General features: G+C 38.6%; 1 protein-coding gene across 1 annotated transcript; it reads right to left on the bottom strand.

The window, feature by feature from the left end:
• Positions 1-595: 595 nt before the first annotated feature.
• On the bottom strand, positions 596-25663 carry PLEKHA3 (pleckstrin homology domain containing A3). Its single transcript, XM_082630581.1, has 8 exons — positions 25250-25663; positions 21357-21473; positions 14731-14886; positions 11885-12021; positions 10206-10370; positions 7105-7148; positions 5350-5465; positions 596-1896 (listed from the first exon to the last, which is right to left on the bottom strand). The coding sequence occupies exons 1-8, from the start codon at positions 25287-25289 to the stop codon at positions 1769-1771; spliced, it is 903 nt and encodes a 300-aa protein (XP_082486707.1). The 5' UTR covers positions 25290-25663; the 3' UTR covers positions 596-1768.
• Between the last annotated feature and the right edge of the window lie 682 nt (positions 25664-26345).

Below are 26345 nucleotides of genomic sequence, written 5' to 3'. Positions count from 1 at the left end.
GAAACTCCCACAATTAGTACCACCTTGACCTTCCTAGTCTTATCACCACTCATTCTTACTACAAAAAATAAAAAATAAAAAAAATAGAAGCAGCAAAAAATCTGACTACTCGCTCAACATGAAAACTTACTACATTATCAAACTTCTTTTTTCTCAAATTAGACATATGAAGTATAACATATGAGCAGAAAGATTCCTCTTAATATAGTCTAATGACCTGTGTGCTATTTAAAATCACAAATACTTTAAGTAGCATAGAGTTTATCTAAATGTATATTAATGTATATAGATTATGTCCATTTTAAACTTAAGAAAGAAAGCCTATTAACTACAGACTTATTTTAATAAGGAAACACCAAATATTAATTCTTTTTTAAAAATTCTCACATAAACTTACAAGAGAAATTTAAAATGAATAGGATGCACTATTCTAACCTCACAGGCAAAAAAAGCTAAAAATATGCCTCATTTGTGTATTTACTATGAGGTCCAGAGATACAAACAAAATCAAAGCAATAAAGAATATTATTACCACTTGATAAAGATTAGACAAACTATCAATAAATGTAAAAAATACAATGTATTATATGATGAGTTTGAATGCAAAACCCACATATTTATTAAACATATGATTAACTTAAAAACACCAAACCAGTTTGTTTTAAAGTGCTCCTCATCCAAAACCTTGGACAAAACCATCACTCCAAAGTGAACTGAAAAAACAGTTTACAAGGCAAACACTGACAATAGGTATGGACAGGCACTACCAAAAAATGCTATTTGTTCTTTAATTAAATAATGCCATTCTCAAGTTACGTAGGGCAGTACCTTGACAGATTCCTTTTTTATAAATATTCATAAATAAAAAATGTCTAGATATTCTAAAGAGCTGCAAACATTAATACCTTACAACAGCAGCCTACGTCTATTTTCGGAAAAAAGCACTAAAATCCTCTTCCATTGCAAGTCATTTATTTCTCTGGTTGAAGTGAGCAAGGTCACTACAATATTAACCTCTTTTCTAGAACAATGTAAATAACAAGGTATACACATCTTAAATTTGGTAGGTCATAAAAGTTAGGATGCAATCATTTTTTTTGATGCAACAGAAAAATAAATAAGTAAAAATTAAATACTTTAACCCAATATTTGGTATTGACAAATCAGTAGTGTCAACTTCATATACAAAGGACAGCACAATCTGGTTTTTAAAAAATCCTCAATGTCATGGTATTTGGGGTAAAAATATTTTGAATATTAAATGTTTCCTTTTTGCTTAAAGGAATATAATACAAACACCATCAAGCTGTGACCGTAACTCACTTTCAGCTGGGGTAAAGTGACCATTTGGTCCATGGCACAAGTTACATATATCACACTTCTGTCAAACTGAAACCTTAGGTTTATAAGATTTCATGTTTATAAGCTACAATACACACTGACTAAGATGTCAGTCCCTCACAGTATTTTAGAAAAATATCTACATTTGTCCTTACAGATGTCAAAATGTTACACCATCATTTGTTCAAAAAAAAAAAAAAAGATGCACATTCATACTGTGAAGTTATTAGGAAAATACTCTTGCAAATAAACTATATAAAGATAAAATACACTTCAAAGGTATGTGGGTTGTTTTTTGTTTGTTTGTTTTACAATATTCTATAAAGTGCAGAGAAATCCTAAGGGAAAAATTACTCCCTATAACATAGTTTAATTACAGCAGCTTTTGCATAGCAATACTTAGAGGAAGTTGGACACTTCCGTTTCCTCAGGAAGAGAAGGATGGAAGAGGATCTTCCGATTCAGATTTTTTTTTGGCCATAAGTCTGCTTTCTTCAGGAATGGTTGCTGATGCCAAATCTCCATTAAGTGTATTTCTGGAACAGTGAACAGGTCCTATTAAGAAATTGATTAAAAGGTTAAACATCCTATCAATATTAACTCCAGTCCTCCATGAAAGAATATTTCCTATTCAGGGACATGAAATTCCTTTAGCTTCCTGCTAACTTTTTGATCGTTTGTTTACGAGTAAAAATGTAACTTTTCTAGTATTGGCAGTTGTAAGGAGAAACTCCAGAGTTCTTGAGAAATTATGAAACTATCTGAAGTAGAGGTACTTGTTTTGTTCATTGCTAGAACCAAGGTTGGCACACACCAGCAGCCAATAAGTATTTGATGAATTGAATTTAGTCTTTCTTAACTATTGCTTTTCCAACCTGATCGTTTTAATGCTGTTGGTATCCTCCTCATTTTCTAGGCAAAGAAACCAAGTCCCAAAAAAGATTACAAGCCTAATCCAAGAATCACACAATTGGTAACAGAACTGGAACTAATTCAGGTCTTGCTCTTTTCATCACAAGACTTTCTTTTTTTTTAATATTTTAATTTTATTGGAATATAGCTGATTTACAATGTTGTGCTAGTTTCAGGTATACAGCAAAGCATCACAAGACTTTCTGAGCAAAGCTGACAAGGTATGTCGCAGTGAAAGTCACATCTCCATTTGGGACGCAGCTCACAAAACTATCACTGCAGCTGCCAAGTGAGCACATCAAACACATTGGCATGGTCCTATTCACTTTCACATGTACATTTTTTTTTAATTTAGCATGAACATTTATTACTTTTATAATTTTAAAAAATCTAGTTAATAAAAGTAGAAGCAGCTGCATCTCTCAAGGAAAAGAATACGCTGCAATAAAGACTTTCAACTAAGATTGCTAATTTGTAAAACAAACTTTCTAAGAAAGAGCACTAGTTCAGTCTCTGCTTTGTCAACTAACTGGGACGCTAAACTTTACGATAAACAGAAGGAAATCTAAGGATAAAACTCTGACCTACCCTACACTTGCCAATTTTAAAAAGTTCTAGAGAAGTGAGATATATGTATGTATATAAATATTAACGCATGTGTATATAAATATTAATGCATGTATGAGTGTGGGTGTGTGTAACTAATTTTGTTACCCTCCTTAACAGCTATATTGGGGGGTGTTAAATGGAATATTTACACTTAGATCTTATAAAAACAGTTTTCAAAAATTCAGAACCAGAGTGCCTAAAAGAGAAGAGAGCTAAGGAAAATGGCTGGCTTTAAAAAAATTAACTTAGCTATCACAAATGAAAATGACACCCTTAAAAAAAAGAAATGGCAGGACTTCCCTGGTGGCGCAGTGGTTAAGGATCCACCTGCCAATGCAGGGGACACGGGTTTGAGCCCTGGTCCAGGAAGATCCCACATGCCGCAGAGCAACTAAGCCCGCAAGCCACAACTACTGGGCCTGTGCGCCACAACTACTGAAGCCCACACGCTCTAGGGCTTGGTGCCGCAACTACTGAGCCCGTGTGCTGCAACTACTGAGCCCGCACGCCTACAGCCCATGCTCCACAACAAGAGAAACCACCGCAATGAGAAGCCCCTGCACCGCAACGAAGAGTAGCCCCCACTCACCCCAACTAGAGAAAGCCTGTGTGCAGCAACGAAGACCCAACGCAGCCACAAAATTAAAAAAAAAAGAAATGGCATCTAAAGAAAAGTACAAGGCGGAATAGAACTCTTTCATAAGCTCTGGATGAAAAGGGTCATATATAAAAGGCAGAAAGAGCAAGGTAAATCGGAATGTATGTTAGCTGCTCCAGGTGACATTTTTTCCCATACTTAAGCTCTTTAACCATCTTCCTCTTTTTCTTATCACTTCCAAGATCTAGTAAATTGGCCCAGGAAAGTTTCTTTCTCCCAACCCCTTCTGACACTCAATCCTTTTCCTTCTTTCATTTCTTTACTCATTGCCCCAACTTATATTCAAAATGATAATGAGCATAGTGTTCTATATCAATAAATAGATTAGTTCTGTAAGAAAAATGGGCATTAAAAAAAAAATGCAGGCTTCCCTGGTGGCACAGTGGTTAAGAATCCTCCTGTCAATGCAGGGGACACGGGTTTGAGCCCTGGTCCGGGAAGACCCCACATGCCGCGGAGCAACTAAGCCTGTGTACCACACCTACTGAGCCTGTGCTCTAGAGCCCGTGGGCCACAACTAGTGAGCCCACGTGCCACAACTACTGAAGCCCAGGCTCCTAGAGCCTGTGCTCCACAACAAGAGAAGCCACCGCAATGAGACATCCATGCACTGCAACGAAGAGTAGCCCCCGCTCGCCGCAACTAAAGAAAGCCCACGCACAGCAACAAAGACCCAACACAGCCAAATATAAATAAATAAAATAAATAAATTCATTTTTTAAAAATGCCATCAACTTCTAAAAATCTGAAAATGATCAGCAGGCCCCTTTAGAATCTCAACCATTTTTATGAACTTTACATTTCTCCTCTAATTAAACCTGTTTAACCTTCTGGTTAAGTAAAGCAACTCTATCTTATGCAATGTTTTCAATTTATTCAAATACTAGAAATCCAACACCATTGTTTAGTCCCATTTCAGCCACACTATAAATCAGCTGGGCTCTTCTAGGCCATCTAAAGAATTTAACCACCATTCACCATGTCATTTCCATAAGGGAAATAAAATCTTGTTCCAAACAGCTGACTTACAAATAAACTCTTGGAACACAGTCTGTTGCTTAATTGAGAACTGTATATAATTTCTATCCCACACGTTTCATGGGCAATAGTAAAGACTCTGAAAAGCAAAAGTCTATTAATGGAGTTGTAATAATAATACCATATTTGCATTCACTGAAAATCATGGTCACTACTGTCGAAGTAGATATTCTGACAGACTTTCAAAGGTTTTTCTCTGAAGAGAAAAATAATTAAATTTTAACATAAATCACAAAACCTTTCCTAATGTATTCAATCACAGTATGCTGACTCTTTAAAAATAAGGAAGAAAAAGGTACAGGAATAAATGTTATTATAATTCATCACCACCACCAGAAAAAATTATTGTCCTTGGCCATTTCAAATTCTTTAAATAACAATGCTGATTTTTTTTCTTTGAACTTAGAACTTGCCTTTATTTTCCCCTAGAATCCTACCTACAATTTATGCTTTCTTCTAACATGTTTTTTAAACACAAACACAATGGGAATATAAATTACTAAGAGATTACTAAAATGCAGTGGGAGTAAAAGATTTTGATATTACATATATAAATCTAAGATATGGTATTTACAAAGAGATACTTTGTACTTCTTAATAACAAAGGTGACTGTAAGAGGATATATGAGCTTCTGTTGATTGTGTGCTAGTTGCTTAGCTCTGAATGAAGGAATTAATCCACGGGCAAAGTACAGTGTTCACTGTCAGTATCCTTCATTTCAACAATTAGAGAGCCCCACACCAATTTTGCTGAACAGGCCAAAGGGAGAGACACAGCCCTTCTAACTTACTATCTGGGTCTTCAAGAGGAACATCATTACAAGAGTCTGTATCTGAGTAGGTTCTTCGGCGCCGCTGGGAGAGTCGGTGAAGTGTAGACACTGTTTCTTTTATAGAGTGGCTACTCCTGCAAGTTAAATAAAAAGCATTAAATTGTAAGGACTTCAACAAATGAAAACACCCTCAACTGCAGTTTTCAATGACTTCTCTTTAAATGAAAGAAGAACTATTTTAATACCCAAAGTTCTATTTTAGCAACATTCTACTCCTTCAGAGGTCAGGCCACAAACAAGTCAAATCATTTAGAATCTAGTTGGTAAGCTGGGGAATACAGCCTCTGAGCCAAATTAAAAGGAAAAGAGGTACAATGAAGAAGTGATTTCTTTTATAGAGGAAGTCCAGCTAGAGAGTAAACATATCAGATGGTTAACAAGTGTTTAAAAACTAAAAGTTATGGATTTCACAAGTGCATGCATCTAGCGTCATCCATAGCCAATCTGAAACAGCAGAGCAAAGGGGACGGGCAAGCAGCGTGGGACCATGCTAGGAGCCAACTCACTGAGAGCAGCAAGAGCGGATAAAGACAGCAAATGGAGGCTAGGAAAACTAGCTTTAAAAAATCAGCTTGGAAAACTAGAAAAATCAACCTAAAAAATTCAACACAGAAGCAAATCACCACCACTCGACAGCACCTCAACTACCACTGGATGACAGCCCAACATTACTGTTCTTAATGACAACTCTGATTCATCAAAAAAAAAAAAAGTTTAAAAATTCTTATTATATCTTATTCAATAAGGTAGAAAGGATAAAATACAGGTCAAAAATTTCTGTCATAAAGATAAAAGTTTGTTAAAGGAATCAAGCTTTTATTTTTCTGAAAAATTCAGTTGATGAAACTCTTCATTCCCCGATAGGATTATATACACACATCACTGGACTCTTCTCAGCACATAATAGTTCAATCAATTACATAACCATCAGAGGGAAAAATAAAGTGACAAAATAATAAGGGGGTTCAGTTAGCACTTTTTTTTTTGGAAGGCACTCAATAGATGTTTACAGAATGAAAGATTAGTTAAATTCTATAGTGCTTTACAATTTTCTAAAGTTTCACACGTGTGATTTCATATAATCCTACAATAACCTTTTGTTCCCCCTACCCCTATATTAATGTAGAGAAATAAATGCTAATGTCACTATAATTTCATCATTTTCCAAAGACAACCAGAATAAGACAATCATAGCAACTTAAAAGAATGTTACCTACCAAGATAAATAGCCTGGGATATTGGCAAAATCTAGAACGTAAATTTTTTAAATGTGTTGATATGAATACATACTTTAAAATATCAATTAGTTTTTCTCTCTTTTCAGTAACACCTTAGCTCCTATTATAACAACAGCTCAGCATGAATATATGATGCTATAAAAAACTGTAGTAAAATAAGCCTAAGCTTGGAGCCTTAATACATCAAAAATGGATTTCTATTAACCATCGTTGGATATAATTTACATCTAAAAAAAGGATGATAGCTGGCAAGGTGCTTACCTTGCTGACTAATTTATTCACTCATTTTTTTCTTTACCTACTACCTACTGGGGCCAGGCCCTATACTAAGCACTAAGAGAAATAATGCTGAGCAAATCAGAACCAGACTTTGCCCATACAGAGTTTACATTCCACTTTATGTTAAAGACCCAAAGAATTTCCCTAAGTAGGTATAATTTTGAGAGAACTTGGTCAAGAGAAAAGGTTATTTTACCTCTCTGAACTGCAAGAACCAGGGTGGCTGACAGAACGCTTCATCTAGAAATTTAAAAAGAAAATAAGCATAATTCATATGTCAAGTAGAATAAGACAGCTCTAATATATTATTATTATCATAATTAACATAAATTTACTCAAAGAAAAAGATGACTGGCCAAAAAATTTATTTTTTACAGAGCCAAGTAACATTATTAGCACAATATCAAGCTTTCTCCCCAATAATTATTAACTGAAATCTTTCTCAACACATACAAAAACATGTGGATTATTTTCTCAATATTAAAAACTAAATTTTATAATATATATATAATACACGTGTTTGTATAAAGATATAAAAAACAGTATACTTAACAAGTCCCCCCAAAATCACACTATTTGTGATGTAAAGGAGTATCTAGCAAGCCAGAAAAGAAAATAATCTAATAAATGTCTCTTTTTTTTAAAGGGCAGAGCTTCTCCTTACCATTCATTATTCAAGTAGCTATTACACAGATGTTCTAAAGTGTGGTTTTCATGGAAAACAGCATTAATAATTCAAGTCTTTTAAGAACTCAGAAGAGGAACCCTAAGCCTCAAATAGGTTTCTAAAAACATACACTTAAAATATAAATAAATAAATAAAATCTGAGTCAGCAGAGTATTAATATGACAAATACGAAACATAATTTAGATCTAACTACTCCATCAAAAAAACAGAGGCAGCCAAGTAGATTATTTCAATGCTTAGCAAAGTAGCAAAAAAGCAACGTTTATATCAAAGGCTAAGGATGGTTGCTTTATATACAGGGGCTCAAGAGTCTTACAAGTGAGTCCAAGTCTAACAGTTATGTTACGTAAATGCCTTCTACAGTTGCTCTGAGAAATCCCAGTTGAAATGAGAACAATTATGACCCATCCAATTTGTAGTCCAAGGATATCTAATATGATTAAAATAAAGATACAACTGGACATTAACATCTCCTTTAACAGAAATCACCTCCTTTAGGATTACTCACGTGGCAACACCCCCACTACAATTATCTGTGGATCAAAATGACAATTGTTTAAACTTCTATGATGATTTGAAATATAACTGAATGCAAGTTAATTTAAAGAGGGACACGATGAGATAACCATATAAAGTAGGTATAAAGATCAAGTTAATTTTAGAATTCTCAAATTTTTCAGCTTTTTTATTTACTCATGTCGTTAAAGAAAAAGAAAGAAAAAGATTTCCTCTTGAAGACTGTCTGACCTTACTTTCCATGCTACGTGTCTCCAGAACTATTTACCATAAGCCACAATTTTTGCCTTATGTATGAAGTAAAACGGCACAGTGAGGAAAAATAAGTGGCCTCTGACCAGTATTTCCTAGATTAACTTATTGATTTCTTGTAATGTTTCTACTGATAAAAAGTTTTAGTTTAAAAGAGACAGTTGTTATAGCTTCTTATACATAAAATACACATATGACCTCTCTGGACTATACAACACTTATAACAGAAGGCATTCTCCTCAGAAGTTCAATGCAGAAGTTAGGCAGGTTTGAGGTGTTTTCATTATATTTGATTCTATAAAGTCCATCTTAAAAAAAATACAGTGTACCCCTTGTATATCAAGCTCAGGAACATAGCACTATACATCCATCTCAAAAGATCAGGATTTTTTGTTCAACTATACATGTTATTTAGCAGTCCACAATAAACCTAAAATTGTTCTAAAAAGCAACATTGTCAAACTATGTTCTACTAAACAACACAGTCCTCTGAGTTAAAAAATAAACAAAAGGGTTCAATCATCAAATAAATTTCAGAAACACTACACACCACCTCTCCTCAGAGATTCATAATACACTTTAGCATAAAAGAGGTTCTAAGAAGTCCTACGTCAGCGAAACCCAATTTGTTTAAGTTAACCTAGAACTTCCCAAACTAATCTGGCCATAAAACTCATTTTCATGGTACACCTATCTCAGAGGACGCTGTTGGTCCATCATAAATTATTTAGAAAACAATGATCTAGAGACTTCCCTAGTGGCGCAGTGGTTAAGACTCCGCGCTCGCAATGCAGGGGGCCCAGGTTCAATCCCTGGTCAGGGAACTAGATCCCACGTGCATGCCGCAACTAAGAGTCCGCGTGCCGCAACTAAGGAGCCAGTGAGCTGCAACTAAGTCTCAGTTGCACAGCAACCAAATAAAAAAAATTTTTTTAAAACACTTTAGGAAAACAATGATCTAAATAAATTTAGGTAATAATCTTTACGAATTCTCATATGACCAAATTTGCTGTGGTGGGTAAGAGAACCTCGGAATAAGTTGTACCCTATTATTTCTGCCAATAAATAGGTCTGCAGGTAACTGCTAAAATAAGAGCCAGGCGGCATTCTTCATTCCACAAAAGGGCTCACGAAAATAGCTTGATGAAAAAAATGTAAGTTTTCATCAAACCTCATCTCACCTCCAAGTTCCCCACAGCATGCTAGGGCAAGTTTATTACCTTGAAAAGGACAATGAATCCATCACCCTTGGCAAAAAGAGTACTCCCTGTTCAGAGTAATCAGAAGATAAGAACCTAACGTTAAGGACCTAACATTAAACAGGTTACATCTACCTCTGATGTAAAAAACACCGTATTTTACAGATGAAAAAAATGAAGTCCAGAGAGATTAAGTAACTTGCCTATTTGGAAGATTCAAATCCAAATGCTGACTATAAAATACTGTTTCCCCTGTAACATATTGTTTCGAATCTCTTACAGCTCCTCTAAAGATTTACTTAATTTTATCCCCTTGTGAGTAAGTCTTCACCCCATAGTGGTGTTTTTACCAAACAGAAGAGTGTTACCCAATCTTTTCATGTCACAGCACCCACAGAGCACTATAATATTTTCCTGACACACTGGGGTAAATGGCATAGCCCTTCCAAGGGGAGGGGATCAGGACCTTGGCTCATGTTGAGCCCATCAGCTGAGAGGCTCCCATACAGAATCTGAGTACAGTAAAAAAAAAAATTCAACCTGTTGACTATTTCCCTCCTACTGCCAGTTTCCAGCCTTAAAAATAAACACAAAAACAAAACCACATGCAGTATCACTGGAAGAAAAACCAGAAATTCCAACCATTTGAACAGGAGAAGGTGACACAGGAGAAACTAAGGGATCCGGATGGCACAGCTGAAACATCTCGGGTTTAAACTTGGCATTCGCTATCTTCACACATTCCTCAAGCGTTGTGATGAATGTATTACACGTGGCACTAAGTAGAGAAGAGGCTTCATTCATGTTCTGAAAAATTACATGCAAAGAGTTGAACAGACTCACACACAACTATGTGGATTCACGTACCACCTTACCATCAAGTAATGAAACATTACCTTCAATGGATACCTTACTAGGTTATGCTCAAATCTGTTTAAAATGCATTACCTTAGAAAGTTGAAAGCAATGCATGAATAAGAATTATCTGTCTCTCAGGTAAACAATGTATGAAATTAGACTCCAAGAAAAAAATAACTCTTACATTTAAACAAAGTATCATATTGAAAAACTGTGTACAAAAATTTATCTTAAATAAACCTAACCTAGAATGTAAGTTTCTAACTATCAGAATTCCAAAGGTAATCACAGCAGTGGAACACCATGAGGGTTACTGAGTGCCAGGTAGAATTCATGTCTACCCGATGCACATTCTCCCATTTCTTCCTTGGTAGAATAAAAACTCCAAGTTCTTTTTGGGACAGCAGAGTGCCTTGCTCCTGGGGGATGAATATAGACTGGTCTAAGACAGTCATGTCTATTCCATGACCCTTTGTCAAATACTCATTTTTCCTAGTTTTCGTGGACCCAGACTAAAAAGATAATGAGAAGTCTGCTGGGGTTTCTGGGATTTTCATTCCCTGATAAAAGCAAAGGACAGCAAACTGAGATGGTCTCTCTCCATCCTGGCTACCCCACTGCCTCCTGCTTCTGTGCGAACTTGTAGTCACCTTGAAGGCTAGGGCATGAGGAGAAAAAGCCAACACACCAAAAATGGCAGAGTGGAAGGACAGAACAAGATTGGGTCCCCGACACTGTCCCTGAGCCAATGGAGCAGATATAAGGGCACCTGCCTGCAGAGAGCCCGTGGTGAAACAGCAAGTGCCTTAGGGTTTAATGTACTTGCATCCTACCTCACCTAACATTCCTACCTAGTAGGAGAAGGCCACAGGAAAGTAGGAAGATTTCTTGTCCCACTTCTCCCAAGTTAGGCAAAAGGGAACTGGGAACCAGGCTGGCCTTTCACCCAGAGAGCAGTAAGGCTCACTGGTCCTACTTCACCAGAAAGAATGAGCCTATTTCATAGCCAGGTCCTGCAAATCTGAATTTTTATTCCTACATCACTGCTCTGAGAATGATTCTTTTTTAAAATTAGCTTATATAGCTAAATTATTAACCCTCAGTAGTTAAGCTAGGACCTAATTACAAAAGAAAGAGCACAGCAGCTGTCCAATGAACTCATGCAGTTAGTCTGGAGAACAAAGCCGGTAATGCTTCTTTCCCACCCCAACCACCAAATAATCAATTGGCTGCAAAGACAGGTCTTGATTCCTTGGAGAAATGTGCTGCTTGCTGCTTTACTCTGGTTATACAGACATAGTCTAAAAGATCCTACAAACTTCCAGATAGTCTACAGTACGAAGAGGTCTGAATAGCTGAGAATAACTCATTTTGAAAATGCTTCTCTGTCATCTTATGTAAGAAGCTCACCCACCATGTGCTGCAAAGCATAACCAGACATGAACGGATCATCTTGGATATACCTCCATGCTGGGAGATGAATGATTCTCATCATGGTGAACAAATTCTTGGATCGTATGAACTTGCTTCATTAGGAGGTCACAGTAGAGGCGAAGCTCAGACATTTTGGTTTTCAGAGATTCACTGGTTTCACTTATTTCTGAAAGGAACATATGCAAACATTCAATTAGACTATTTTCATACTTCAGAGGCAAAACAACAAAATGGAATCATTAAAAAGTAAGGCAGGGCTTCCCTGGTGGCACAGTTGTTGAGAATCTGCCTGCCGATGCAGGGGACATGGGTTCGTGCCCCAGTCCGGGAAGATCCCACATGCCGCGGAGCGGCTGGGCCCGTGAGCCATGGCCACTGAGCCTGCGCATCCGGAGCCTGTGCTCCACAACGGGAGAGGCCACAACAGTGAGAGGCCCGCGTACCGCAAAAAAAAAAAAAAAAAAAAAAAAAGTAAGGCAATAGATATGAATACCTGTAGCTTAAGAGGTATGAGACCTTGGAAACAGAATGTAAGATTTTCCCTGAGGAAACATCTTCTCTTTAGATAGCTGGAAAAGACTGGCAGTCATATGTCTGACATGAAGTTTAGGTAGATTAATTTCCAGAGACAGGCTGATGACAATGAATGTCTTATACAGGATATTTCCATTCCATTACTCATCTTTAATTTGATAAGCACTTGTATTTCTTTTTTTGTGAATTGGCTTTTCTTGTCCTTTATACATTTTTCCAGTTCTGATGTTTGGTTTTTCTCTTAGTAATATATAAATTGATAAATTTATAATTTATAAAAGTTCTTACGCATTAAAGACAGCATTCTTTCATCCCTCCAAAATACTGCAAATACTTTTCAAGATCTGTCAGCTTTCTTTCAGTTTTCTTTATTGTATTTTGGTAAACAGAAGTTTTTAACTTTTATGTAGTTACAACTGCTCTATATAAACATTCATTTATTTTCTTCTGTTCCTTTCACAGCTTCATTTTCACATAATATTGGTTTAAGAATTTTTTTTAATTAAGAGCCTATGTTCCTTTCTTTAATATATCCAGACAGACTAAACATCCAACCATAATCTCAGCCACTCACTTACCAATACCTTCTAAACTAGATGTGCAAGCAGCAGAGGAAGGAAAAAAAGTATACACAGTAGATCCTGGTGCTTCTCCATATTCCTTGAGCCAGTGGCGCTGCTTTGTGGTACTAGTCATGAAGCCCCTCTAGCCAGAGTAGACCAAAGCAGCTCTATCTGCCCATTTAACCTAAATTAATTTTTACCCAAGTTTAAGTCCATTCCTTCTTTTTAATTGTAGCAATATATATATATAACAAAATGTACTATTTTAACCATTTTTAAGTATACAGTTCGATGGCATTAAGTACATTCACATTACTGTACAACCATCCATCTCTAGAACTTTTTCATCTTCCCCAACTGAAACTCTACACACATTAAACACTAACTCCCCTTTTCCCCCTCCCTTAACCCCTAGAAATCACCATTCAACTTTCTGTCTCTAATTTGACGATGCTAGGTACCCCACATAAGTGGAATCATACAATATTTGTCCTTTTGTGACTGGCTTATTTCACTTAGCATATATTCAAGATTCATCAGTGTAGCATCTGTCAGAATTTCCTTCCTTTATAAGGCTGAATACCATTTTATGTATATACCATACTATGTTTATCCATTCATCTGTCTATAAACATTTGGGTTGTTTCTACCTTTTGGCTATTGTGACTATACATTCCCTCTTTTTTTTTTTTTTTTTGATGTGGACCATTTTTGAAGTCTTTATTGAATTTGTTACAATATTGCTTCTGTTTTTTTGTTTTCTAGTCACGAAGGCACATGGGATCTTAGCTCCCCAACCAGGGATGGAACCCGCACCCCCAGCATTGGAAGGCGAAGTCTTAACCACTGGACCACCAAGGAAGTCCTCATTCCTTCTTATCCTACCCTTAACCATACTCTATCTGTGATGTTCTTTCACATATTTGAAAACTGTTATAAATTCAATCCTTAGCCTTCATTTTTCAATGACCCATAATTTAGTTGTTTTCACTAATTTAAGTAACTTCTATTGTTTTTTAATTACAAAAGTAATACATGTTCAGTGAAAATTTTTGAAAATCAAAAATATATAGGAAAAAAACTGCAATCTCACTACCAAGATATAAATACTGTTATTATTTTCACATTATATCCGCATATAATTGAACTAATACCATAAATTATTTGCTTGGCTTTTTTTTTTTCTTTTTGGCCACGGATGCATAGCTTGCGGGATCTTAGTTCCCCAACCAGGGACTGAACCCAGGGCCGCGGCAGTGAAAGCGCCGAGTCCTAACCACTGGACCAACAGGGAAGTCCCTTGCTTTGCTTTTGAACAGGCAATATCTGTAGCTGGTAAAGTCAAAAGGTATGGTCAAAGGGTATAAAGTGAAAAGTGAGTCTCTCCCACAAATTCCCTTTCCAAAGGTAACAACTTGACCAATTCTTACATATCTTTCCTGAGCTGGCCAAGGAGTGGCTATGTAATTTTGAATCCCGCTTTTTTCAATTATCACTTAACTTTGGGCATTTTCTCATATCATTATAATTCCTTGTAAACATTTTACTGGCAACATAATATATCAGCCTATGAAAGCACTATATAGTTTACTGAACCATTCCCCTAAATTTAAACCTTGGCAATGTTTTTAAATTTTTTCACTATAATGAACATCTATGTACATAGATCTTCTACATTTCTGATTATTTCTTTGGGATAAATTACTGTAAGTGAACATGACAATTTACATTTATGTTTAAGAAAATATTCTCACCACAAAGGAAAAATTTATAGTTACCTTTTTCTTTTTTAGTCCTAGTATCAGACAAACAGGCTTTGGAGCTCCCCAGAGCAACCAGCCACCTTTGTCTTTCAGCTGCATTCACTGCCTTCATGTAGAAATGCTGCTCTCCTGGAATGATTAATTCCATTCTTGTGTTGTCTGCTGAATGGACTACGATGATAAACAAAGGGGAAATATAGTCACGGACTCAAGTAATTTGTGGAGAATCAAATCATCACTTATACAGTATTAGATGTTTCAGACCTAAAACAAAAAACTCTGATTCAAGAGGCAGGCAGTGCCACCTCCTTAAGGCGCTATCCAGGGGCACCCTCCAAGCCACCATTCTCACATATACCCAGACTGGCAGTGGTGTCAAAGTGGTGGTAGCATGTGAACAGAAAACGACAACAAATTAACTACTGAAAAGTGAGATCTAAGAACTCCCTCCCCTGGGGCCACCAGTACACCTGTCACACTTATCACACTCTTTTTTTACTAATTTCTTTGAAAGCAGTTTGTGTTTTCGTACACCGCCCATCCCCCACCCAAGCCTAGAATAGTGCCTGGCATAAAGTGCAATAAATGGTAACTAAGGTAACCTTCCATCAGAACAACAGTCCGCAACTAATGAGCATCTCATAACCACCTGGAAAGCATAAGTGTTTTAAAAATCTCCTCTTCCCCTCCACCGTCCTCTTCCTCTCCTACACACACCCTCATCCTGGATCTCTGACAAAAGAGAGCTAACCATATCGTATGCTGAGCCAATCGTAAATCTTGGTTGTAAGATTAATTTGTGTTACATTGTCATTAATCAACAAATATTTACTCTGCTCAGAGCAGTGCTGGTAGAGGGGAAGACAGAAGAGGAGAAGAAAGGTGTCTTTGCTCTAACAGAGGGAACAATTTTATCCAGGAAACAAACCGATACACTAAAAATAAAACACCTAAACGTTGAACTCTTTGGTACAGAGACTTCATGTGTGATTATACTGAAAGGTAAGAAGAGGCAGGAAGTTAAAAAGTCTTCAAGAAGAAGGATCTGATGACAGCAGAACTTGGTTAAGAGAAAAAACAGCACAAGAAAAGCCCTAGATAGGGGCTTCCCTGGTGGCGCAGTGGTTGAGAGTCCGCCTGCCGATGCAGGGGACGCGGGTTCGTGCCCCGGTCTGGGAAGATCCCACATGCCGCGGAGCTGCTGGGCCTGTGAGCCACGGCCACTGAGCCTGCGCGTCTGGAGCCTGTGCTCCACCACGGGAGAGGCCACAACAGTGAGAGGCCCACGTACCGCAAAAAAAAAAAAAAAAAGAAAAAGAAAAGGCCTCGATAAGGAACTAAACACAATATGTACTGAGGATATCAGGAGACAGGCCTAAATAGAGCCTTGTGTTGGATTACAAAGTAATGATACATTCGTGAATAAACAAGCTGAGTGGAGCCAAATTATGAGGGGCCCAGAGTGTCTGGCAGAAGCCCTAATTTAGATGATTAACTACTAAAAACATTGACCAAATGCTCAGTGTACTATGGCAAATAAGTGCCACAAAAACTTTGCTATCTTATTGTTCTACTTATATAGACCATTCTTGGATACAGATTGTAAAATATATGATCATGCAACAGTCAATGATGGGTGCAAAAAATTTTTGGCTAGTATATAACTACTGAAATCCCAAAGCTCCAGGAGTAACTCTTTTTTGCTACTTGCTAATATTAGTGAAAGCGCCAATAGCTACCTTTAAAGAAAACAATGCTCTAATTTCCAAAGATGTTGCTACAAAATGAAACTACAATAAGATTTAGTTTCATTTTAAAAAATACCAGAATTTATGTCAGTCAAGGGTTGTCCCCTCCAAAGTAGTTACCTGAGAAGGCAACAAACTTAAGAACAATGCTCCCAAAACATCAAGCTCCTAGGAAAAAATAAATTAAGACCTCTACATGCAAAACTGCAAAACATTACTAAGAGAAATCAAAGACCTAATTAAATACAGGAATATATCCTGCTAATGGATCAGAAGACTCTTGTCAAGAATACACTTCTCCCAAAATTGATGTATAGATTCAATGTAACTCCAATCAAAATTCCAGCAGGTATTTGTAGAAATTTATAAGCAGATGCTAAAACGTATAAGGAAATGCAAAGGGCCAATATTAGCCAAGACAATGCTGAAAAAGAACAAAGTGAGAAGAGTTAGGCTATCAGACACTAAGAAGTATAAAGTTAAAGAAATCAAGATAGTGTGATATTGACACAAGGATAGAAAAACAGGCCCACGAACAAAAGACAGTCCCCAAAAAACCCACACATACATGGTCACTTGCTTTGTGATGACCTTACAGTGCAATGGGTGAAAGGTTGCTCTTTTTAATAAATGGTGCTCAGTCAACTGGAATCTTGACTCCTACCTGACACCATATATAAAAACGAATTTTATGTCAACCACCAACCTAAAACAGACCTAAATATAAAAGGTAAAACAATAAACCTTCAAGAAGATTTCTTCAATAGGACATAAAAAGTTCTAATTAAAAAAAATTTTGACAAATTGGGTATTACTGAAATTAAAAACTTCTGTTCATCAAAAGATACCATTAACAGAATGAAAACACAAACCACAGATCAGGAGAATTATCTGCAATACGAAAACTCATTCAGACTATACGAAGAACTCCTACAAATCAATGTGAGAGACAGCCCAGTTTAGAAATTGGGCCAAAGACTTGAAAAGGGACTTCAAAAGAAGAGGATGTTCAAATGCCTAATTAATATCTGAAAAAATACCCAACATCATTAGTTATTGAAAAAAATGCAAGTTAAAGCCACCATGAGAGGGACCTCCCTGGTGGCGCAGTGGTTAAGAATCTGCCTGCCAATGCAGGGGACACGGGTTCGAGCCCTGATCCAGGAAGATCCCACATGCCGAGAAGCAACGAAGCCCGTGCACCACAACTACTGAGCCTGAGCTCTAGAGCCCACCAGTCACAACTACTGAGCCCACATGCCACAACTACTGAAGCCCGCGTGCCTAGAGCCTGTGCTCCGCAACAAGAGAAGCCACCGCAATGAGAAGCCCGCACGCCACAACAAAGAGTAGCCCACACTTGCCGCAACTAGAGAACGCCCGTGCACAGCAATGAAGATCCAACGCAGCCAAAAATAAATAAATAAATAAATCTAACAGTGATTCAATCCGTTAGTGTCTTAAAAAAAAAAAAAACCACCATGAGCTAGCACTAGGTATAGTAGAAGAATTCAAAATCTTCAAATTGCTAATAGTAAGCTTTGGCGAGGATGAAAAGCAACTGAAACTCTCATACTAGTTGGAAAACAAATTGGTACAATTACTTTGGCATTATCTGAGACAAAAAGTCTCTCCTTGATCAAACTTGTCGGGCTCTTCTGAGCCCTCTGCTTGATTAGGCCCCATCTGGGGCTTCCGGCTCTGTCCTAGTAGAGTCCACTTTTAGCAAACATCCTGCTAAGTTAGTTTAGCCAGAATCCCCCACCCTCAATATCTGATCACCCTCCTTATCTGACCAAATTCCACTTCCCACCACCCCCAGGTAATATCTGATTACCCTGACCTGTCTCCAATAAGAATCCTGTTAGGTCGGTTTAATCAGAATCCCCCTTTATCTCTGAAGTTTCCTCCTTGTAATTTTCCATCCACTGATTCCCCTATCCCGCCCCCTGCCACTCTGTTCCTTGGCTATAAACTCCCACTTTTCCTTGTTGTACTCAAGAGTTGAGCCCAATTTCTCTCCCCTACTGCAAAACTCCATTGCAGTAGCTCCTATACCTATTCCAACAGGCCTGAGTAAAGTTTGCCTTACTGGGTTTTTTAAATAATTTTTTTAATTGAGGTATAGTTGATTTACAACATTATACTAGTTTCAGCTGTACAACATAGTGATTAAAAATTTTTATAGACTATACTCTATAGTTATTATAAAATATTGCCTACACTCCCTGTGCTGTACAATACATCCTTGTAGCTTATTTATTTTATACGTGGTAGCTTGTGCCTCTTAATCTTTTACCCCTATTTTGATCCTCCTCCCTCCCCTCTCCCCACTGGTAACCGCTATCTTGTTCTCTACATCTGTAAGTCTGCTTCTTTGTGTCTTACTGTTTTAACAAAAGTCAAGAATAGTATTTTCTTTAATATCTGTTAAAGCTGAATGTATGAATATTCAATGTCTCCCTTAGCAATTCCACTCGTTCTAGATTATAATGAACAGAAATGCATATATATGTTCAACAAAATAAACATATGAGAATGTTTATGGCAGCTTTACTTATTATAGTCCCAAAATGGAAACAAAATGGAAAAAACAAACAAACACCCATCAATACTAGAATGGAGAGCCAAACTGTGGGACAATCACACAATAAAAATATTACACATCAGTAAGAATGGTGAACTGTTACAAAGAACAACATAGATGAATTTCACAAATATAATGTTGAGTTAAGCCAGACGCAAAAGAAAACATTGACTTATTCCATTTATATAATGTTCAAAAGCAGGCAATATTTAAATATGGTGATAAAAGTCAGATTAATGGTAACCTTTTAGAGAGATTAGTGGCTGAGGTAACATGATTATTATCCCAGCATCTAGAATGCTGGTAATATTCTAATTCTTGATCTGGGTGGTGATTACACAAGTGTATTCACTTTGTAAGCATTCTTAAGGCTGAATATTGAAGATCTGTGCCCATTTCTGTATCTTATTCTTTAAACAAATAACAAGGACAACAAAAATGCCGCCATGGCTTGAAAAAGTGCTAGAGTTGCCTTAAGAATTCTGCCACTAACAGCCTTTTAAATATCCTCAAGGTTGTCAAATCTTTGAACTTTGAATGTAGTTTGATTTCTGACGAGTCAGAATCTCATTTGGAATCAAATATGAAGAATAAGATGAGATAAAACCATCATTTTTTTAATATCTTTTTTTCTTTTTGGCCGCAGTGCGTGGCACGTGGGATCTTACCCCAAAGAGGTACCAAACCCTGTGTGGCCCCTGCAGTGGGATCACAGAGTCTTAACCACTGGATGGCCAGGGAAGTTCTCATAATTTTTTTAAAAAATAAAAATTCATGCTTTGAATGTGCTTTTCTTGTGTGATTTATAAAAATAAAACAAAATTACACCTCATATAGTTCAGGGAATATGCAAGTAACAATGCTGAAGTCTTTCTATATCTTAAGTAGCCATGACCCCCTGTAGGGTTTAACACGCCCTTCTCTAGTGCTTTATTTTTTCCTTCAATTCTCTTTGAAGAATTCAATACTTTTCATTATCATTTTGTCTGATTTCTCCTACCTACTTGCACCCTACATATCCCAACCACACACACAAATGAATCAACGGTCCATGAAACCTTCCTTCATGAAAATTACAGCATGACTTACTGCTTTTTTCTCCCCTTTTGAAAAAGCACAGTATGGAAAAGGAGTGGGGAAGGTAACTTTACAGTAGAGAAATCTGACAGACACTACAGCAGACAGGTGGTCAAGGTTAATGTCAAGAGTGATATGTCAGCTCTCTCGGGTCCTCACTTCCAAGATGACCAAGAAAAGAAGGAACAACAGTTATGCCAAAAAAGGGCCATGGCCATGTGCAGCCTATTCACTGCACCAACTCTGCCCAATGCGTGCCCAAGGACACCATTAAGGTCATTAATTAACACAGTAGAGGCCGCAGCCATCGGGGACATTTCGGAAGTAAGTGTCTTCGATTCCTATGTGCTTCCCCACCTGTACTTACATCAAAACTACATTACTGCGTGAGTTGTGCCAGTCACAGCAAGATAGTCAGGAATCATTCCCGTGAAGCTCGTCCCAGGTGGACCAAACACTCCCACCCCAGTTTAGACCTGCGGAAGCTGCCCCATGACCTCCACCAAAGTCCACGTAAAGAGCTAAGTCCTTATAGACTGAAGAAAAACCATCCTCTCCAAAAAAAATATTAAAATGGAAATTATACATTGGGAAAAAAACGGTATATCATGTTGATAGCATGTACTCCTGATATGATGTGATCTTCCTCCCTAAAACCCATAACCCCAGTCTAATCATGGGAAAAACACCAGATAAATTCCGATAGAGGAGCTTCCTACAATATTCCTGACCAGTATTCCTTGAAACTCTCAAGATCATTAGAAAAAGAAAGGGAAAACATCTCTATCACCCAGAAGAGCTTATTTCCAATTCAGCAAAGAACCAGAGTTTATGACTCTGAGTTCATACTTGATCAAAAACCTGCGCTGGCCTCATCATCTTTAGAGTTCAGCTTCCAATCTTTACAACACGCTTCAATGAAAATGAAAGAAAACACTGTAGACTCAGCACGGACACTAAAGTGGCATCCACAAGAAATTGCTTTTTCAAGTCCACACTGGAAGACTAGCACTAGTACTTCGAATTTCAATTAAAAGTATATTTATAGAGGGAGAAATATCAAAAATTGTGCCCAACAATGCTAAGTGCCACTTCTGAATGCTAAGGAGATAAATGGCATTAGAAGATCCCTTCCTGGTTAGAAATGCTTTTCTCCTCTTTTTGCAGTATGCTGAAGAACCCTTTACTTACCTAACTACAAATTCATCGAATTCCATATATTCACTTACCTTTAATTTCACAAACTGCCATCTTTATACTTCCTTTGCTCCCTTTGCAAACATCATCTTGTGAATCATAGTAGGACAGGATTCCATTATCTAAAACAAACCAACGAGGCTGCCAACCTACAAAGATCATAAATAACAAAACAGCAATAAAAAAGTACTTTAATCACACAGAAAACTATGATTACAAAATTTACCATCCATGTCATTTCTTGGCTCTAAAATAACATTCTGACAATGAAATTTTTAATTGCCAAGATCTGCCCAAAATACTCTTGCATCAATCTCCATTTTGCTGGAAGAGATTTCTGGAGAAACCTCTAGATCAGAATAAATATGCGGAATAATACCTTTATTCTGGCTTACAACCTTCTCATTAACAACCCATCAGACCCATCTTCAAAAATAGCCCTACACACAGAAAATAGCCCAAACACAATTGCCCCTTTTTTCTAAGGGAAACAGAGTCAGGTTATAACATAATGGAAAAAGCAACAGAAGACATGGATTCTAGCCCCAGTTTTGCTATCATTCTTTGTCCCAGGTTGAATAATCTGAGATGAATCTTTCATCCCATTAAATATCAAAAATTCCCAGTCTCCAAAATGAGTGAATTGAACAAGAAGGCCTCTCAGGTGCCACCTCGCCCTCTAATTCTGCAATGTGGCTTTCCTCTCTCCTGTAAAATACTCTGCCTAAGCCGACTCCCTTGCACACAGTGAGTGCTGAATGAATTACAGTCTCTCACACAGAAGTTGCATACCGTGTGGTGAGAGCATGGAGCCACCACTCCTCTCTCCTTGCCCTGCTGTTGCACAGCTCAGGCAGAAAAGCTAGAAATTGAAATCAATCATTTAATTAGCATTGACTCAATGACTACAGCACACAACCATCACAGACTTGGCTCTAATGCGAAGCTGGGGGTGATGATGGCTTTCCTTGAAGCTCAACTCCCACTCTTGCAAGCCAGACTCAGTGTTCCCTGAAATCTTATCAAGCATGCCACTAATTTACAACAGTTCACTGATTAATAACATGGTGACCATGCTGGAGGCAGTGCGACGGCCCTTGCTCTTTCTGTGACTGTTAACTGGTCACTTTAGACACTGTCTGCTATAGTAATCAGTTCCGTTTTTCTGGGCCAAATAGTACCAAGACAGTGACAGATAGGGGAATCATTCTTACACCCTGATATAGACCCAGGATTTACCTCCCCAAAAGGCTTTACCTATAACACTTTTGAAATGACAATGCTGAGTCATCATAAAAAGGTTAACAGCAGGGAATGTGATAGTACAGTTCAGAGGGATGGATATCCAAAACCAAGTTTCAGAGACTCGGAAAATTCTTTTTATGAAACTCTATATTCCTTAATGAGGTCTAGCAAATTAGAAGGTAAGTTCTTCTGGTACATGAACTTTATCTCGTTCATCACTGAATTCCCAAAACCTGGGAAAGGCACACAACAGGTGCTAAAAAACAATGTACTTCTCAAGTGATTGAATGAATGAATGATTACAGAAAACTGAGATATTGCCTGTTACCCATAAGAGTACAGATATGCAGTATATCCAGTATATCCATAATGTACTGGGCATGCACAGGAATGATGAGGATGGTATCTTTCCAAACATTAATTCACCTTGGCAAACAAATTATAAGAAGGTTATGGTGAAAATACACTCCTCTATCCCCAGTCTAGTGTGCCTAGAGGACAAATTGTGATTTTGTAAGCCTGCATTATTGTGATTCAATATCTCTTTAAAATAAATATTGAGCAAAATGATTCATTTAGAATTTGTACCAACTTGAAAAGTGACTATAGTTAAGTATATTAATCTAGCTAAGACTGTTAATGATCTCTACATACCTTTTTAAATATAAAAAATATTTAATAAAACAATCTCTAATTGATTCACACATATATATAAGGGCTCTATCTGTGAAAAAATTCATAGCTATTCCCTTTTCTAATACCTTTTCAAAACACACATTCTTTTTATCTCAAACTACCAAATGATACTGAAATTCTTATTCTCTACAAAGGATTCTTAAAGAACACTGTCATCAAATTGGAAGGTTCTTTAAAGATCACTTAGTATGAACAGCTATTCATCCTTCTGACCTAAGATGAACTAAAAGTAATAATCAGCACGCCACTGAGCCAAATTTAAATTTTAAAAATAGAATTCTTCCAAACAAAAGATTTCATTTCATCAAGCTTCTACACTGCATACTAGCAGTTAACTTAAATGCTCTGCAAAGATTAAAACCTTAAGTACACAACGTTAAAAGCTCAACCAGCTGGTGCTCAGCGACAGGAGATGAGAAAGAGGGCCAATAAGACCACATTTAGCTCCAGGAATAAATTTTGACTCATCTTAGTAATCACCCATTGCTCTGGGCTATGCATAAGATCCTCACATGACCTCCCAAGCCACTGTGCGCTTAGAATGTTTGCAATGAGATGATCATCTGCATCTCAAAGCATAGTAACTACCATCTCAAAGTTAAACTAAACAGCATAACTGTTCTCACAACAGCCCATGTGAAAATGCCTAATAAAAAAAATTTGCTTCGTTTTTTAAATGTTTCCTGTTAAAACATACCAGTTACAGAAATAAAGTGTTTGACGTTTTAATGCAAACAAAACATCCATGTATCATAAATGTTAAAGCATTCGCTGCTATAAATCTGTCTTTAACAGTCCAATTAATCAAAAAAACAGAGACAACTGTAGCTCAGTGCTTATGTCTTTAAGTGTTTATGTGCAAATTTTGCACAAGGTCAGATGGACACAAGTTGAATGTCTGATACAATTACTAAGGGGTTCAATACTTTTGGCAGAGTGAACAAGTGGGCAGCAAATCAAGATTGGCCTATTATGCTAAACGAAGAAATCTGTTTGCTATTTAATCTTACTTTAAATCCACTCCCCTTCCTCTAATTTGGTGAGATCACAGAATTCTGGAGTTGGAAGACACCTTCAGGATAAACTAGTTGATCACCCCTGCCCTATGAGACAGATCTTGAGAGAAAAAGTAACTTGTCCTTACTGTCAGCTGATGGCAGAGATGGGACTACAACTCAGATTTAAGGCTCTTTTAATAAGCCAGACTGTTGGTGTCATGGAAAAGGGCCCTTCCCTGCTGGTCTCTCATTTCTACAGAAACACCTAGTTCTTCGGTGTTCTTCCTTTCAACCAACTTCATGAGTGAAACTGACTTGCCTGCTCCACCTTCTGTGTCTTGCACCTTCTCCACAATTTCTCACACATTTACCTGAATACCAAAACATAAGGATAACTCATTGACAATCAACCCCTAAGAGAATATAATCTGGGAACAGCTTCCAAAATCTTGCTTGTTATGCTTGAACAACTTCAACGAAGAGAACTTTTAAAATAAACCGTGTTGCTAAGGAAAATTAAAAGAAACAGTGAAAAGAATTCCTAAAACGAAATCTTGATTTTAAAGGGCCCATTACAGTCCTATGCCCCAACAACTCAGTTATCAACAAAATGCTGAATTAAGTGTGAGTAAAGGCAGAGACTGCAGAAACACATGTAGAGTGACTAGGAATGGTTCCGGAAGCTACAGGAGAAAACAGAAGTATTATTACACGGGCAAAGAAATGGTCAGGTGCACTTCCCACCCTCAGGATGGTGCGCAGCCTCGAACTGTCCCCTGCAGAGGCCAGATGGGCACTTACAAGGGACAGAGAGAGCGATTAAGCCCGGGAACCAGACAGAGCCGATTCGCTGTGAGGGTCCCCGCCGGCCTGGCGGAGGGAGGAGGAGCCCCTTACCCGCCTTCTCCGCAGCCTCCCTGCCTGAGCCCGTCCAAGTCCTCTCCCCGCCGCCCCCACCCCCACCCCGGTCAGCCGAGCCCTCATACCCGTGAGATAGTTGGTCCACTTGTACAGAACTCCCTCCATGCTTCAGAGCCCGGCGCGGCGCATCCTCCTGGCCCGGCGCCGGCCGCGGTGAAGGGGGAAACGCGGGGCCTGGGCAGCCCCTCCCGGCCCGCCCGGGCCCCTCCCCGGGCGCCCCCAGCCGACACACAGCAGCCCTCAGCCCGCGCTTGCTGCCGGGACGTGGCGGCCCTCAGAGGCCGGGACGGCGGCCGCCGCGTCGTGCTTGGGGGCCTTGAGACATCCCCGGGCGAGCCCCGTTGGCGTCGGCAAAGTCGGGACAGCGGCCGGCCTCCCGCTCGCGCTTCAACCGCCCGGCTGCTCCCTTCCGCGCCCCGGCGCTCCTTCCTCCTCGCCCGCCTTCCTTTCCCCGCGAGGTCTCTCGTTTGTTTTCATTGACCCCGACGTCGCTTTCACTTCCTGGATGAAAGGGGCCGGCTCGTCCCGGAAAACCCCTCCCCAGCGGCGGGGCTGGAGGAGCGGCCGCGGCTTGCTGCCACTCAGCCGAGCCGGAGGCTGCGCGAGGAGGGCGGGCCGGAGCCGTGACTCCTCCTCATCCTCCCACAGGCCCTCGGCTGGCGGCCCTGGGCTCCCCGCTCTCGCCCTGGACGCCGAGCCCCGGACCGACGGCCCCCCCAGGGCCTAAGCCTCAGGGCCCGGGACCGGCGGACTCGGACCTGGCTGCGTGCGCAGCCCCCGGGCCGACCCGAGGACTAGCCGCCCCCCTCCCCCACCCACGTCGCACTCGTAGGCCTCTCAGGTTTTCCTGTAACTGAGCCTCAGGTCTTTCTGGTGGTTGTTTTTTTTTTCCAAAAAAAAAAAAAAAAAAAAAAGCCTCCTATTTATGTTTCCTTCGTATCCTTCTCCCATTCAGGGGGTCCGAGAAATTATCTTCTAGGAAGTCAGTGTGCCATTGAGAGTCCTCCGGCAAGGAACCGCGAGGAACTGTCACCACGCCGACAATGAATCTTAGCCACAACTTCATTTAGAATATAAAACACGGAAGCAAGGGTTGGACTTTATTTTTAAAATGGAAGTTTTCTCTAGCCTTTATGATTTTTTAAAATCCTGTTTTGAAAT

The sequence above is a fragment of the Mesoplodon mirus genome, assembly GCF_964341445.2.
Source record: "Mesoplodon mirus genome assembly, chromosome: 8".
NCBI classification, from domain to species: Eukaryota; Metazoa; Chordata; class Mammalia; order Artiodactyla; family Ziphiidae; genus Mesoplodon; species Mesoplodon mirus.
Note: the sequence above shows the minus strand (reverse complement) of the source record. Positions and strands in the feature narration are given on the sequence as shown.

Bases quoted from the DNA above. Each gene is read 5' to 3' on its own strand.
- PLEKHA3 (XM_082630581.1), bottom strand. From the start codon at position 25,289: ATGGAGGGAGTTCTGTACAAGTGGACCAACTATCTCACGG. The intron at 7,149-10,205 runs GTTGGAATTTCT...TTAAATTTCTAG, and splicing joins CACCTTCTCCTGTTCAAATG to ATGAAGCGTTCTGTCAGCCA. The intron at 5,466-7,104 runs GTAAAATAACCT...TTTAACTTGCAG, and splicing joins GGTTCTTGCAGTTCAGAGAG to GAGTAGCCACTCTATAAAAG.